At 45.4% G+C, this 16,491-nt stretch overlaps 1 protein-coding gene across 1 annotated transcript; it reads left to right on the top strand.

Moving 5' to 3' along the window:
• Nucleotides 1-1,983: 1,983 nt before the first annotated feature.
• LOC109887512 (retinoid-inducible serine carboxypeptidase) lies at nt 1,984-15,877 on the top strand. The gene is made up of 13 exons (XM_031814199.1): nt 1,984-2,135; nt 2,474-2,613; nt 2,900-2,989; nt 3,067-3,222; nt 5,605-5,679; nt 7,974-8,046; nt 8,990-9,027; nt 9,802-9,930; nt 10,217-10,301; nt 10,533-10,646; nt 11,315-11,452; nt 13,018-13,181; nt 13,723-15,877. Exons 1-13 carry the CDS (start codon nt 2,069-2,071, stop codon nt 13,783-13,785), a joined length of 1,332 nt encoding a protein of 443 aa, XP_031670059.1. The 5' UTR covers nt 1,984-2,068; the 3' UTR covers nt 13,786-15,877.
• Nucleotides 15,878-16,491: the final 614 nt, after the last annotated feature.

Raw genomic sequence — 16,491 nt, 5'->3', positions numbered from 1 at the left:
ATATTTAGTTGATTGCTAACCTGAGCATCAACAACATTCCAAAGTAATCTAATACGTTTGTAGATAACCTTTGCGCCACACTCCTGTTGTTCAGACAGGAGTCTATTGATTAGTGTACACTGAGCAAAACATTTTGCAATGAAAACAAGAGTTATTTATTGGACAAATTCAGGTAAGTCCCACCCGTTTCGTATTCTTCTGTTAGGCTACCTGCCGCCCCTCTAACCACTAGGCTACCTGCCGCCCCTCTAACCACTAGGCTACCTACCGCCCCTCTAACCACTAGGTTACCTGCCGCCCCGCCCCTCTAACCACTAGGCTACCTGCCGCCCCTCTAACCACTAGGCTACCTACCGCCCCTCTAACCACTAGGCTACCTGCCGCCCCGCCCCTCTAACCACTAGGCTACCTGCCGCCCCTCTAAACACTAGGCTACCTGCCGCCCCTCTAACCACTAGGCTACCTGCCACCCCTCTAAACACTAGGCTACCTGCCACCCCTCTAAACACTAGGCTACCTGCCACCCCTCTAACCACTAGGCTACCTGCCACCCCTCTAACCACTAGGCTACCTGCCACCCCTCTAACCACTAGGCTACCTGCCACCCCTCTAAACACTAGGCTACCTGCCACCCCTCTAAACACTAGGCTACCTGCCACCCCTCTAAACACTAGGCTACCTGCCACCCCTCTAAACACTAGGCTACCTGCCACCCCTCTAAACACTAGGCTACCTGCCGCCCCTCTAAACACTAGGCTACCTGCCACCCCTCTAAACACTAGGCTACCTGCCACCCCTCTAAACACTAGGCTACCTGCCACCCCTCTAAACACTAGGCTACCTGCCGCCCCTCTAAACACTAGGCTACCTGCCACCCCTCTAAACACTAGGCTACCTGCCACCCCTCTAAACACTAGGCTACCTGCCACCCCTCTAACCACTAGGCTACCTGCCGCCCCTATGTAACTTACTTAATAATTACGTAGCTTTATTATGGCAACTAAGTCAGGAACAGTTTTCTCCCTGTCTCCAGAGCCAGGCCCAGCACACTGAACAGCAGATAATAGTTGAGTTTGAGAAGCTTCCTCAGTTCCTGAGAGGGGATTGAGGCAGTCAGGATCGTTGCCTTGAAGAACGAGGTTGAGTAGAAGATGTGGCGGATTCAAGAGAAGATGGGACATTTTTAGGGTAAGACGCTAGAGGCAGGTTGATTTGTTGCTAAATGACGTTGTGATGTCATTGAGTGATAGCGTAAAACTGCGTCTTTGCGTAGAATACACAACAACGTTACTCAAATTGACTGGCCATCTCAGCGAAAAATATGATTTGACATTTGTTCAGTTTCAGACTCCCACTCTCTTTTCTGTTCTTCTGGCTGTACAGTTCTGTTCAAGATCAAACATTCGTGACCAACTATATTCATTGGGTTTGGCTTGTTAAACCCATGCTACTGCAGCTGCAGTCATCCAACAATGATTTGCAATTTGTTGAAATTGCTGCTGCCTGTGCACGAGCTGAGCGCCTGCTGCTGACGTCACTCACAATGCACTTTTACAGCCAGGCACGTGTGTTGTGACTGAGCGTGTGACAGAGAAAAACGTTTTTGTGTCATTTAGTTTTAAAGTAGCTAAATTTGTTGCTAGGTGCTGTTTGAAAAAAGTTTCCAGAGTAGTCACATGATTTGGAGGTTTGATTGATTGATTGATAATTTGATTACCTCTTTTGCCCTCCGGCAGAAGTATAAAATCATGATTGCGTTCTTATGACTTGATAAATAAATGTATTTTTCTTGGTCAATCTTCAGTTTATACATCGCCTGTGTTCCGTGGCTTTTAATATGGAAAATTCACAGGACATTTTCCCCGGGACTTTTATTTTGACACAATTCAATGAGGCGTGGCTAGCTTCACAATGCTCATTGATTGGCTCTAAATATCCTGATGGCCTCTCCCCATTTTCCATATTCTGGTCAGCTGAGGATTCGGTCAGTCATGTGACTGATATCTGACATGACACAATAGTGTAATGAAAAGTGTTGTCATTGTGAAGTTCTTGTGAACAAGTCGGGATGATGGGGTTGACGAAAACAAGCGCTTGCAGCGTTGTGTTGCTACTTGTCGTGGCCATTGATACAGGTAAGTAGTTAGCTCTGTCGAGTGATTGTGTCCGATATATCGGTGTTTCAAATTGTTCAATTCCAGTTTGAATACTAACTGCGCCGTTATCCAAACATGCTTGAAATCACGACGGTGACTCCACAGAGTTTAGTCCGCTAAGTACGGTGACTCAGGCTCCAGCAATCAAATTGATCAAATCCATTAATTTGCTTTACTTGGTCGGGTTTCATGTCAGCGTTAAATGTGAAAGCAAAAGTTGGCTAGCTACAATGTTGACGTGTTCCTGATCAGACCCCCCCCCCCCCGTAGCATTTTTTTTATAACATAATTTCAATGTCTCCAACTCTTGTATGCAGGGTTCTCGAATCCCCTAAAATCAAAAGAATCCTGGGGATATGTTGATGTACGCGAGGGGGCACATATGTTCTGGTGGCTTTACTATGCTGACAGCCCGTCCGCCAGCTACTCCCAGCTGCCTCTCGTGATGTGGCTGCAGGTGAGTAACTTTACACTACACTGGTCTACACTATACTACTCTCTTACCGCTCTAGAAGTGAAGTGGGTAACCTTACACTACACGACTCTTACTTAGCTACAAGTGGGTAACCTTACACCACAGGTGGTTGGTAGCACCTTAATTGGGGAGGGCAGGCTCATGATAATGACTGGGGTGGAATTGTAAGAGATACATCCTCTACCATCCCTCCCTCTGTATCTCTTACAGGGAGAGGGAGGGAGGGTAGAGGATATATCTCTAATAGTGGTACATGTCTCCATTCCAGGGAGGTCCGGGAGGATCAGGCTGTGGCTTCGGGAACTTTGAAGAGATCGGACCCCTGGACAGAGACCTTGAGCCTAGGAAAAACTCCTGGGTAAACCTCACACACACACACGGCTCATCAATGAAAAGTGGATGTCGGTGTTTAAGGTGTGTGTTTTGCCCCTGCAGGTTCAGTACTCCAGTGTATTGTTCGTTGACAACCCGGTAGGAACAGGCTTCAGCTACACGGACTCAGACGAGGCCTTCGCTACTGACGTGGCTACGGTCGCCTCCGACATGCTGGTGCTGCTCAAACAGTTCTTTAACAAGGAGGAACAGTTCCAGGTGGGTTCGGCTTCACACGGGTCGGATCACCAGGGGTGGGTTCAGCTTCACACGGGTCGGATCACCAGGGGGGGGGTTCGGCTTCACACGGGTCGGATCACCAGGGGGGGGGGGGGGTTCAGCTTCACACGGGTCGGATCACCAGGGGGGGTGGGTTCAGCTTCACACGGGTCGGATCACCAGGGGGGGGGGGGTCGGCTTCACACGGGTCGGATCACCAGGGTGGGTTCAGCTTCACACGGGTCGGATCACCGGGGTGGGTTCAGCTTCACACGGGTCGGATCACCAGGGGTGAGTTCCAGGTGGGTTCAGCTTCACACGGGTCGGGTCACCAGGGGAGAGTTCCAGGTGGGTTCAGCTTCACACGGGTCGGGTCACCAGGGGAGAGTTCCAGGTGGGTTCAGCTTCACACGGGTCGGGTCACCAGGGGTGAGTTTCAGGTGGGTTCAGCTTCACACGGGTCGGGTCACCAGGGGTGAGTTTCAGGTGGGTTCAGCTTCACACGGGTCGGATCACCAGGGGTGAGTTCAGAACGGGGTTCAGCTTCACACGGGTCGGATCACCAGGGGTGAGTTCAGAACGGGGTTCAGCTTCTAATTCAGTGGAAACGGTACTGTATGGACCAGTTGGAGAACGGTGTGATTATGGAGGCTCAGAGGGAGATTGTGTATGGCAGGGGTTCAAGGTCTCGTCACTGCAACTTATTTCCGTCATGTGGATGACGCAGGAGGTTTGAGTAAGAACAAAATAATATATTTTTTAGGGGGGGGGGGGTTATTATTTGGGGAGAAGAAGAAAAAACCTCCAGGCCACACTGGAACATCTAAAACAACATAGAAAGAATGGCGAAATGATGGACTTATATATTTTCAAATATCTGCTATTTTTCTGTCCCGCAAATTAGATTTTGACTTATAAATCGGTCATAAAATAAATCATCTTTGCAGCCCTCTGAATTTCGAAATCCCGACGTGACCCTCGAGCTGAGATCAACTTAAAGAGTAACCGCCCCTAAAAAACGACTTTTCATTTAGAAAACCGGTCTGTGGCATCGATATGAGTCAAAAAAAATTCTACTGTCACAATGTACTACGAAGTGTGTATAGGATAACTTGTCGAAGCCGATCTCGTCCAAAATAGTTTTGTGAGACTTGTTGGTCGTGGACTGCATCACAACGTAAATGCATGTTGGATTTGTTTCAATCCTGCCCACCGCTGGCAGCACACAAGTCATCATCAATTCAGAGGGCAGCTGCATGCAACCCAATTGTAATGACGGTGGTAAATGTGGGTTTACTTTGGATATTCCTATGGTGTTAGTCGGGCACTATCAGTAAATTACACAATGTACACAGGACAATATGTTTAACATTTCCAATAGCTCCAAATTTAAATGATTTAAACCTCAAACTATCTATAAATTGTAGAAATTCATATACAAATATTGAAAGCATTTAATGAGAACTAAAAGATGTGAAAATATTGTCTCATTTACATCAGGGAATTTGAAAGGGCCCTAACCAGCCCCGGAGATGGGCTATCCAAAGTCAAACCAATTTTGCCACGGTCGCACACCCGCCGGTTCAAGCTCATTGGTTAAATAATTTGGGTAACTCTTCCCACCTGTGAACACACACGACAACCAGGTCAAACCATACCCTGTAACCAACTCGTGTTTGAATTCAGTCATGGGCTGCTAGCATTTCTTAATGAACCAAATCAGGCAGTGCAGTCCCCCTTTTAAGTTTCAGTCCTGGGATTTTGTTGTTGCTTAAAACCCTGTGTGTTGCACAAGTTTTGCCATTTTTCAAATAGTCACACCCATATTGATCAGACCACACCAAACAGGAGAAAACATACCTCAAATGCTCAGTTTCTGAGGAAACTTTTCATTCAGTACAAACAGTCATGCAAATGTTGAACCGAACTGAACGCACCCCAGGAGTCTCCTCTAGGGAGGGAGGGATGTATTGGAACAGGGCTGTAATTGGCTCAAATGTTGAACCGACCTGAACACACCCCAGGAGTCTCCTCTAGGGAGGGAGGGATGTATTGGAACAGGGCTATATTGGCTCAAATGTTGAACCGACTTGAACACACCCCAGGAGTCTCCTCTAGGGAGGGAGGGATGTATTGGAACAGGGCTGTATTGGCTCAAATGTTGAACCGACCTGAACACACCCCAGGAGTCTCCTCTAGGGAGGGAGGGATGTATTGGAACAGGGCTGTATTGGCTCAAATGTTGAACCGACCTGAACATACCCCAGGAGTCTCCTCTAGGGAGGGAGGGATGTATTGGAACAGGGCTGTAATTGGCTCAAACGACTCAATGCATTTACATATTATTTTTTTTTGAACTTATTGTTGTTTTGTGTTCTCTAGAGCGTGCCCTTCTACATATTCTCAGAGTCCTATGGAGGGAAGATGGCTGCCGCGATCTCGCTGGAACTCACTAAGGTAGGCACAAATTACACCCCCAATTGACATACTATTCCCTGTACAGTGTATATGGGCTCTGGTTGAAAGCAGTGCACTCTAAAGGGAGAAGGGGAGCCATTTGGGATGAGAACCTACTGTCTCTGCTGTGGGGAAACCTTTTCCAGTTCTAACACTTGGTATGTAAGTGAATAGGAACCACGCATGGAGAAACTGGTAGCTCAGTTGTACCTGACTCTGTAATGGAACAGGGTTTTCAAACTAAAGACTGATATTCACTGTCATGTGTTGAGCCATGCATGACACAGAGATGAACTAATGACTGGTGCTAAGTTGGGGCCTACTTCCTCAAACCTCTACCCACACTGATCAGCACAGTACCTTGGGTTCCTGTCTTTCTGGCTGTCTCTGTCTCTCTCAATTCAATATACTTTAATGACATGGGAGGAGTTGTGCCTCTTGTCTATAGATATTCAAGATAATAAATGACTGATTTAATTCCTGGAATAATTAATTGATTTGATTACTGTATTATTGACTGTATGTTTGTTTTTACTCCATGTGTAACTCTGTGTCGTTGTATCTGTCGAACTGCTTTGCTTTATCTTGGCCAGGTCGCAATTGTAAATGAGAACTTGTTCTCAACTTGCCTACCTGGTTAAATAAAGGTGAAATAAATCAAATAAAATGTGGTTATCCTATCCAAATGAATCTGAGGGTCACCATATAAGGGTTGGATTGGAGCCCTTTTGAATAAACTTTATCGGTAGTTATCACTAGCCGGTATACCATTTAATCCTACATCAACAATAGTCTTAATGAACAGTCAATTACTCCATTATCATTCTGAAGTCGTCAAGCTCTGAAACGTCAAGAACCCAATCGCTCACAAATGAACTCGACGCCAAAAGTAATTCAGTTTGAAGGTTTTATTTACTAAATGAGGTAGTTAATGGAATATTATAAGCAGGGTAAAACGGAATACAACTCAGTCATTGAGGGGAGAATCTCCACAGGTCAATATCAATTCTGTACTCAATAGTACATTCACCAGACTTGTAATCAGCTGATGCTGCCACACTCTGGTTTCCCTTCTGAGCTGGGTACACTTAATCTCTCAGTCCAGGAAATGTAAAGTCTATTAGAGTTGTGTTGGTCATTTCTCTGATTCCCCCCGGCATGTATGGTGAACTCAGGGGGGGGGGGGGGGATTTGCTTCTCTCTGCGTAGGAAAAATTCTCGTCGATCGGTGTTTGGTTTCCAAGGAGATGGGCTCATTCGTTCAAAGGGTGTGGCCTCGACGAAACCTGATCTGATGTCTGTTAGCAGATCCTGTCATTTATAGGGATACTCAAGAGGGCGTGCTCTAGTAGCCTTGACAACGTGGCACGGGAACGCCCCCCGTTGATTCAGAGAAACCCTGCACAAGTTCATATGAGGATAAGTGTCCACGACACAGTTTTCTTGTACAGAAGTTTCACAATCTCTACCCTGAAATGCATAGCTGGTCGGTACCCAGCACTCGTTGTGTAAATGTGTGGACATTCATGCAAAATACCCGTTATGTTGCTTTTCTGACGTTGGAGGATCAGAAGAGAAACATCACATTGCTCAGAGTTATATCAATGTCCTGAGTCTGTCAGTTTTTTAAAAGAATTTGTTCTTAACTGACTTGCCTAGTTAAATAAAGGTTCAAATAAAATAAGGGTTTTAAGAAAACGTGTTTATTTTGCGCTATTGGTGCCATTTTCACAAAAAAATGGGACGAAAAAGTCCCTGTCTCTCTCTCTCTCTCTCGGTACACATCTCTCGGCTCTCAAGCCTGGCTGGTGGTAACCCATGCAGATCACAAGGTGTACTGCTGACAGACTGTCTTCTGACCTCCTCAGGCCATTCAGTCGTAAAGGTAGAGCAGTTTATTCGTCTTGTGATAGCTTGAAAGGGGTGCCGTCAAATACGGAGCTGTAAATCTTGGCCTGGAATGTAGCACTCTGTTCTCCATCAACCCCAACTGAGGGGGACTTCACTTCATCGGCTCTCGGCACCACAAAAGTAAAACCTTTCCATTAATCAAAGTAAACGTGTAAAAACGATGGTCAAATAAGACTTGGAATATACTCGGCTGTTAGTGATGAAGCAATAGTAATTATCTTTATGGTGGTAATAATATTAAACAGTAATTACAATACATAATGAGAATTTTCTGGTACCCGTTGTAAAATGACTTAGTAATGGCATGATAAAAGACTAGTAATTGTGTGTTTGTCTCACTCACTCACCAATTGTCTGCTGTTCTAACACACCTCTCTCTCTAGGCCGTAGAAAAAGGAACCCTGAAGTGTAACTTTGCCGGAGTGGCTCTGGGAGACTCTTGGATTTCTCCACTGGGTCAGTATTTACCTCAGCGCACGGAACATCAGAACACCCACTTAGAACATCAGAACACCCACTTAGAGCATCCGAACACCCACTTAGAACATCAGAACACCCACTTGGAGCATCCGGACGCCCACTTAGAAGAGCGTCCGGACGCCCACTTAGAAGAGCGTCCGGACGCCCACTTAGAAGGACGTCGGAACATGACTATTCCCTTGTGAATATCAGATAATGTCTGATAGAACCTTCATCAGACAGCTGTTTTAAAAGTCAGACCAGTCTGTACAACACTGTATTGGCCAGAAAGGTCTACTCTAACCCTGAAACGCCTGAGATTTACCACTAGTGTCCAGTTCAGGCTCACTAACCACACGTGAATACGCTGCGTACCAAATACCACACTATTCCCTATATAGTGTACTACTTACGTCAAGAGCCCTATGGGCCCTGGTCAACCGTAGTGGCCTAACAGGAAATAAGGTGTAATTTGGTACTCCGCTGTTGCTCCCTGTGTGGTCATGTGACTGACGGTTAATCTACTGCTTCAGGTTTCTCCTCTTGTAAAACCCTGGTCTGGATGGCTCAGTACAGCTTCATGCATGAGGGGGTTGTTGTACTGTTCAGGTCAAAGTCACCAGGGGTGTGTTCATAAGTGCACACCCGTAGCAAACTGTTTTTGCAATGTGAACACTCATTTCTTATTGGAATAGTTCAGGTAGGTCCCCTTTCGGTTTCAGCCCTCGTTCTGCGCTGTTCCACCCCCCCCCCCCCCCCCCTGGCTAGCTAACCAGTGTGTTCCCTACTGACGGTATAATCCTGGGTAGTGTTCAGTATGGCACCACTGTATTGGATGAGTCCAGGTAGCCCCCTTCCGTTTCCCATTTTGTTTTTGTCCCCATTCGGTGCCTAATGAACTGCACAGCAAAGCAAACTTTCTTCTCCTCTTCATCTGCAGACTCTGTTATGACCTGGGGTCCTTATCTGTACAGCACGGTGAGTCTCTCTCACACACACACACACAGCCTAGTAAAATGTGTTTTCCATGTTTGTTTTTTACACACATTTAGCTTTTGATGTGTTTTACATTCTATGCAGTTCTTTCTGCAGACTGGGTTGTTTAAAGTCTGGAGAATAGAAAATGCAGCTTGTTTTGGTACCTTGGTATTGTAGTTTTGGTATTGTAGTTTTTCCTCTTCTTCGACTGTCTCCCCATTGCCCTCCACACCTGGCTAGATGACTACAGCCTGGAGGAGGTGAACATTGCATGTTGGGTAGTGTAGTTGTTAAACATTGCCTTCCACTCTCCTGGCCTCGTTCGAGAGCGTCACAACCGTAATGTATCATGGGTAAATTGTGACCGAGTGATCAACAAATTAATAAATGCTTGGTGTCACCAATCAATTAGTGAGAGACCCTCAAATATCACATTAATTTGTATATTCACTGACTCTTTGAGTCGCGGCAAAGTTGGTTCCTGTTCGCGTGGGTCAAACATAAACACTCTAATGATTGGTTGACAATATGCAGGCGATGGCTGCAGGAGGATGTTGAAGAGCAGAAACTTGCTGACAACTTCGTGACCTTTTGATCACATCATTTTGTTGTAAACTTCATGTCGGTGTAAGTCTGACCATTTTTATCCCCATAATGCAACACTCACTTTGAAAGGCACGGACTTGACAAAAGTGATCTAGGGCCTAGGGGAGGTGAACAGTGCTGCATGTTGGGTAATGTAGTTCTCTGACTCGTCTCCCCATTGTCCTCCAGTCCCTGCTAGATGACTACGGCCTGCGGGAGGTGAGCAGTGCAGCGGAGGCGGTGAAGCAGGCGGTGGATCAGGGGCAGTACCTGAAGGCCACAGAGCTCTGGTCTGTCACTGAGAGTGTCGTGGAACAGGTCAGTGGTGGTGGTGTGAATCACTGAGTGTTGTGGAACAGGTCAGTTTTGTGTGTGTGTGAGTGAATCACTGAGTGTTGTGGAACAGGTCAGTTTTGTGTGTGTGTGAGTGAATCACTGAGTGTTGTGGAACAGGTCAGTTTTGTGTGTGTGTGAGTGAATCACTGAGTGTTGTGGAACAGGTCAGTTTTGTGTGTGTGTGAGTGAATCACTGAGTGTTGTGGAACAGGTCAGTTTTGTGTGTTTGTGTGAACGCCATGGTCATTCAGCTCCCGTCTGCTTCCAGAACACAAACGGAGTCAACTTCTACAACATCCTCACCCAGGAACCTGATGAGGAGATGTCCTCCGTGGCTGGAGAAGGATTCCTCTGTAAGATTCCTTTTCAGTTCCGTCTTAAACGAGAGAATAACTAACAAACAAACAAAAGGTTTATTTGAACATCCTGGTACATATATGCAGAAACATACATAAAATATGTCATACAATAAAGTTAAGTTTTGATACAAATTATACAGTCTGTGAAAAGATGGTCCTTTACTAGATTACACCGTCACTTCCTGTTTTTTTAAGTTTGTTTACTTTCCGTGGTCCCTCCCACAGCCCTGCTGATGCGGCACCACATTAGCCCCCTCCACCGCCAATCACTGAGCCAGTTGATGAACGGGCCAATCAGGAAGAAGCTGGGAATCATCCCTCAGAACGTCACCTGGGGAGGTGAGACACTGCTACTGGGTCAAAAAATGGATTCATTTTAAAAAGTGCTTATTTAATATTGAACTTTTTTGGCAACCGACCAAATTCACATAGACGTAGGTTTTATAAATCTGTCATTCTACTTGAAAGGAAGTCTAAGAAGTGGTAGATCTATTCTATGTGTGCTATTTCTATGCTTCGCATTCTTAAGTTACATTTTGTGCGTCTTGTACACCAGCTTCAAACAGCTCAAATACAGTATTTTTGGTTATGGAAAGCTATTGCACCGCGCTTTAGATGGTACAATGATTCTCTACACGATTGTTTTGTCACAAACTGAAATTAGGCGAACTATTAAAAAAAAAAAAAAAAAAAATTGTAACCAGGAAATGGTTGCATATTGCACCTTTCTTTAGAAATAAATGTGCCCTCCTCTCTGACCTCTGTCTCCCGCTCCACTTCTCAATCTCTCGCCCTCCTCTCTGACCTCTGTCTCCCGCTCCACTTCTCAATCTCTCGCCCTCCTCTCTGACCTCTGTCTCCCGCTCCACTTCTCAATCTCTCGCCCTCCTCTCTGACCTCTGTCTCCCGCTCCACTTCTCAATCTCTCGCCCTCCTCTCTGACCTCTGTCTCCCGCTCCACTTCTCAATCTCTCGCCCTCCTCTCTGACCTCTGTCTCCCGCTCTAGGTCAGGCTGAGGCAGTGTTCAGCAGCATGTCAGGTGACTTCATGAAGCCAGTGGTGGATGTGGTGGATCAGCTGTTGGATGCTGGGGTCAATGTCACTGTCTACAACGGACAGCTGGACCTCATAGTGGACACCATGGGTCAGTGATTCCCCTAGTTAGAGTTCTTTACAGGTCGGAGGGGCACAGAATCATCATGCAACACATACATTTTGTAGTGAAATCTGTTGAAGCATAAACAGTGGAGACCGGGGAGGTGTCGTCAGGGCTGGGTAGGTTACTTTCTGAATGGAATCAGTTAGTAGCAGCTGTTATTAAACTGTTATTCCACAGGCTGGGATCCGCCACAGACTGTTATTCCACAGGCTTGGATCCGCCACAGACTGTTATTCCACAGGCTTGGATCCGCCACAGGCTGTTATATTCCACAGGCTTGGATCCGCCACAGGCTGTCATTCCACAGGCTTGGATCCGCCACAGGCTGTCATTCCACAGGCTGGGATCCGCCACAGGCTGTCATTCCACAGGCTGGGATCCGCCACAGGCTGTCATTCCACAGGCTGGGATCCGCCACAGGCTGTCATTCCACAGGCTGGGATCCGCCACAGGCTGTCATTCCACAGGCTGGGATCCGCCACAGGCTGGGATCCGCCACAGGCTGTCATTCCACAGGCTGGGATCCGCCACAGGCTGTTATTCCACAGGCTGGGATCCACACTATGCATCTGTTGCAAGATCACTTTTTTTTTTACTGGTTGTCCACTGGTCTCAAAAACAATGATTGACAGGCAGTTTAAACATCTTCAATTCAACCATTATTGGGTTACAATACACATTTGTGAACAGCCATCCACAACAACCACAATCCGTATGGCGTATAGCTAAATGAGAGAGCAGCAGTGTGATTCACATCAATGCGCTATGAAGATCTCATAAGTGATATCCGTGTTGCTGTAGACGACACCACTGCTGTCATCCTGACCTCCAAGTGTTTATTCAGGTTGGATCATCTTTGGATGCCGACAGCAGTTGCACCTTTGGAAGAAGACTGTAGTTTACAAAAGTCCATTCCTGCTCTTTTCTCGCAAATCCATCAAACACATTTGGTGTGTCATCGTGGTTTCTGATTGGTGGTCATCATCTGGTGTGTCATCGTGGTTTCTGATTGGTGGTCATCATCTGGTGTGTCATCGTGGTTTCTGATTGGCGGTCATCATTTGGCGGGTCATCATAGTGGTTTCTGATTGGTGGTCATCATTGTGTGTCATAGTGGTTTCTGATTGGTGGTCATCATTAGGATAGTCATCATAGTGGTTTCTGATTGGTGGTCATCATTGTGTCATAGTGGTTTCTGATTGGTGGTCATCATTGTGTCATAGTGGTTTCTGATTGGTGGTCAGACTGTCTCAGGTGGAACAAAGTTAAACTTATGCCTTTTTTCAATGTTGAAGATTTTTACGCAAACATTATTTCAGAATTTAAAAGTAATCTGAGTGATCTAGTTTTTCAAAAGTATCTGTAGTCATCTGATTATATTTTAGCTGGTAACGGATAATTTTTTATAATCCGTTACTCCCCAACCCTGGCTATAGTGAGGTCAACCATTAATCAATATTACATTAATACATTGACTATTGGTCCCTGATAGACTTTCATACATGAGGATTGTTGATTGGATACAGATGATCAATTTTGTCCAATCACAGGTCAGGAGCAATGGGTGAAGCAGCTGAAGTGGGTGGGGCTCCAGAGCTTCAGCCAAATGAAATGGACTGCCCTTGATGACCCTGCCTTCCCGGGGGTGACCGGCGCCTTCTACAAGACCTACAAGAACTTCTCCTTCTACTGGATCCTCAAGGCTGGTCACATGGTGAGGAAACCGAAACACATGTCCTAAAATCTCTTTTCTTTTCAACATTTATATTTATTAGCTTTTCAAACGGGGTCAAGCATCAGAGTTGGAACAGTAATATTGATCTCTCCTTTTCTCACAAAGTGCAACCTTGTTTTACTTCCCTTCATGGGTTTTGAAACAATGACTGGTATATGGAAACATCCTCTATAGCCCATGCCTACATAAATCCCTTGTTTTTACAATGGTGGAGAGTAGTGAATGAGTGTACACTTCAGGAGGGAGATTATTGGGACGTGACCCTAGTGTCGGAGTAGGAAGGTGATGCAGAAGATTGAACCCCAGTATTCAGTCATTATAGCCTTTCATTGGGAATATCTCAATTGTGTCCTCTCTCCTTCTCAAAGCCTGTTGGAGAAGATGAGGGGAGGGGCCTCTGGCTTTCTCATCCAATGGGTTTGAAGAAGGAGACAAGGAGGAAGGTTATGCAATTGAGATCCTCCCCTAGTATCCTTTTTTGTCTTGCACTCCCATGATTCATTGCTCTCTCTCTTATCAGATCCCCTCGGACCAGGGACCCATGGCACTGCAGATGCTGAAGATGATCACACAGCAGGACTGACAAACACACACACACACACTAGAGCTGGACGATATGGAGACAAACAAATCCAGATTGTGATATATTTCCAAATTTTTTTTTGCAATATTGTTAAATCAGTTATTTTGGGGGGAGGTGTGCTAAAGCCGGACCACATGGACTAAAAGTCCTATCTGATGAATGGAACTACTGTGTTTAATGGTTAGTTACTTTACACTAGCAAAGAGCTAATAAGAGCATCTTCTGTAAGATGAGGGAATGAGAGCATCTGCTAAATGACACATTTTTAAATGTAAATTAGCGGCAGGGCTCTAGACGGTGTGTTTCCAGGGCCAGGTAAGACAACTGAGATGGTAGACTACCATTCAAAAAGTAAGATATTCCCATGCCACATATCCAGGGAAGGAGTAGTTGATGTGCAACCTGTCAAAAGGATCCACAATGATCACATTTATTTTTGGCCTCTTCAGAGAATTGGCTGACATCTTTGTGCATATTGGCCTGTAGGCGATATGATTCACCACCTGAGGAAGGGCGACATCAAAACACTAAACTAGATAACTAACTGTAGACATGATATTGTTGCTAGGTAACCATGTAGGCTGATGTCCTACAGGAACTTCCCAGCTCTAGGCTACTTGATGTAGGTCTTATTCACTGCGAATGGTGCGCTCCACGAGAAGGGTGTAATTGCGGCTCGCAATTCTGGGCGTTACTGCATGTGGTCATTCCTTCATCTGCAGGAACCTCTCTTTTTTAATAGTTCTATTGGGCCATTATTAAGTTAGGACTGTGATAGACAGGCGGGAGGCGGGGGTGAGCCAGTTCAGTGGCTCAGTTCAGTGGCTCAGTTCAGTGGCATCGACGTCGATGGCAGGTGTTTGGCAGGCGGGAGAGAAGGACACTGTGCTAGCTAGGACTCCTTTACATAAGGCAGGAGAGAAGGACACTGTGCTAGCTAGGACTCCTTTACATAAGGCAGGAGAGAAGGACACTGTGCTAGCTAGGACTCCTTGACATAAGGTGGGAGGCAGCGGTAACTGGTTGCTAGCTAGCTAGCTAGGACACAGTTTCGTTTGCCCCTCATCATCAAGGCTAACCTACTTCATGGTGATTTGTTTGAAAACCAGATTAAAACCAGTCATGTTGTGTTCATGGCACATTAAAAGGTCATACATTTTCACAGTTAAATGACATGTCTTCACACACAGGAAGTCCCGTGAAGAAAACATGTCTCCTTATGGAAATCAAATGCCAGTCCAACTGATTCATCCTGGTGCCAGCCCTGAGGGACAGGTAGAGTTTTCATAGCAGGAAACAACAACAATGCATAGACTATTACTGTTGACCAGGTAATGGTTCTAGAACAATCCACAGGAACGTTGTGTAGCAAAATCCCCCCCAAAGAATGGTTCTAGAACAATCCACAGGAATGTTGTGTAGCAAAATCCCCCCAAAGAATGGTTCTAGAACAATCCACAGGAACGTTGTGTAGCAAAATCACCCCAAATGTAGTCAAAACTATTTGGTATGAGGAAGATGGTGTCTGTAATTTTTGGTTTATCGTCCCAGCTCTAGTACGTGCACGCACACACACACACACACACACACTCTGATGCCAGCTGGAATGGCTCTGTCAGATAAGGCAATCAGGAAGAATCACCAAATCTAACCGACTGCTCAGTCCAGCATCATAGATAGATTGATCTCTATCTCGTACCATTACTGATGACCAACTGCTCAGTCCCACATCATCCATACTGTACCATTATCCACCACAAAATCTGCTTCCAGACTGGTGCACTATATAGGGAATAGGGTGCCATTTCAGATTGTACACTATATAGGGAATAGGGTGCCATTTCAGATGGTGCACTATATCAGTGTTCAGCTCGTCTCTTGCAGCAGTAGCTCTGGTCCAGGGTGTTTTTTTCCCCCGGCTTTGCTCTTCACTATTGGAAGACAATGGTGAGAGAGCAGCTGAAAGACACCCTGCACCAGAGCTACTACAGAGAATACGGACTGGTACTCAAGATCTGTTGATTTAACTGATTGATTTTCTTTGTAAATTTGAGCTTAAGAACAATAATAAATAAACGTTTTTTTTTCTAAATAGTGTCCCTGTTTGAATGCTTTGGTGGAGATTTGACTAAAATATGAAACTAAGTCTTTAATTCTTTCATACATTTCTAAAATGTCCTCCATGTTGTTTTGTCAAACAGAACTCGGTCAGACATTCAGTAACCAACATGGACGCTGTAGTGGAAATGTTATGACTCCAACAACATTCAGAATGTTTTTCAGTAACCAACATGGAACGCTGTAGTGGGAATGTTATGACTCCATCAACATTCAGAATGTTTTTCAGTAACCAACATGGAACGCTGTAGTGGAAATGTTATGACTCCAACAACATTCAGAATGTTTTTCAGTAACCAACATGGAAATGCTGTAGTGGAAATGTTATGACTCCAACAACATTCAGAATGTTTTTCAGTAACCAACATGGAACGCTGTAGTGGAAATGTTATGACTCCAACAACATTCCGAATGTTTTTCAGTAACCAACATGGAACGCTGTAGTGGAAATGTTATGACTCCAACAACATTCAGAATGTTTTTCAGTAACCAACATGGAACGCTGTAGTGGAAATGTTATGACTCCAACAACATTCAGAAGGTTTTTCAGTAACCAACATGGAACGCTGTAGTGGAAATGTTATGACT

This window comes from Oncorhynchus kisutch, unplaced genomic scaffold, assembly GCF_002021735.2.
Source record: "Oncorhynchus kisutch isolate 150728-3 unplaced genomic scaffold, Okis_V2 Okis06b-Okis10b_hom, whole genome shotgun sequence".
Taxonomy (NCBI): Eukaryota; Metazoa; Chordata; class Actinopteri; order Salmoniformes; family Salmonidae; genus Oncorhynchus; species Oncorhynchus kisutch.
This window is presented reverse-complemented; position numbering and strand designations above follow the sequence as displayed.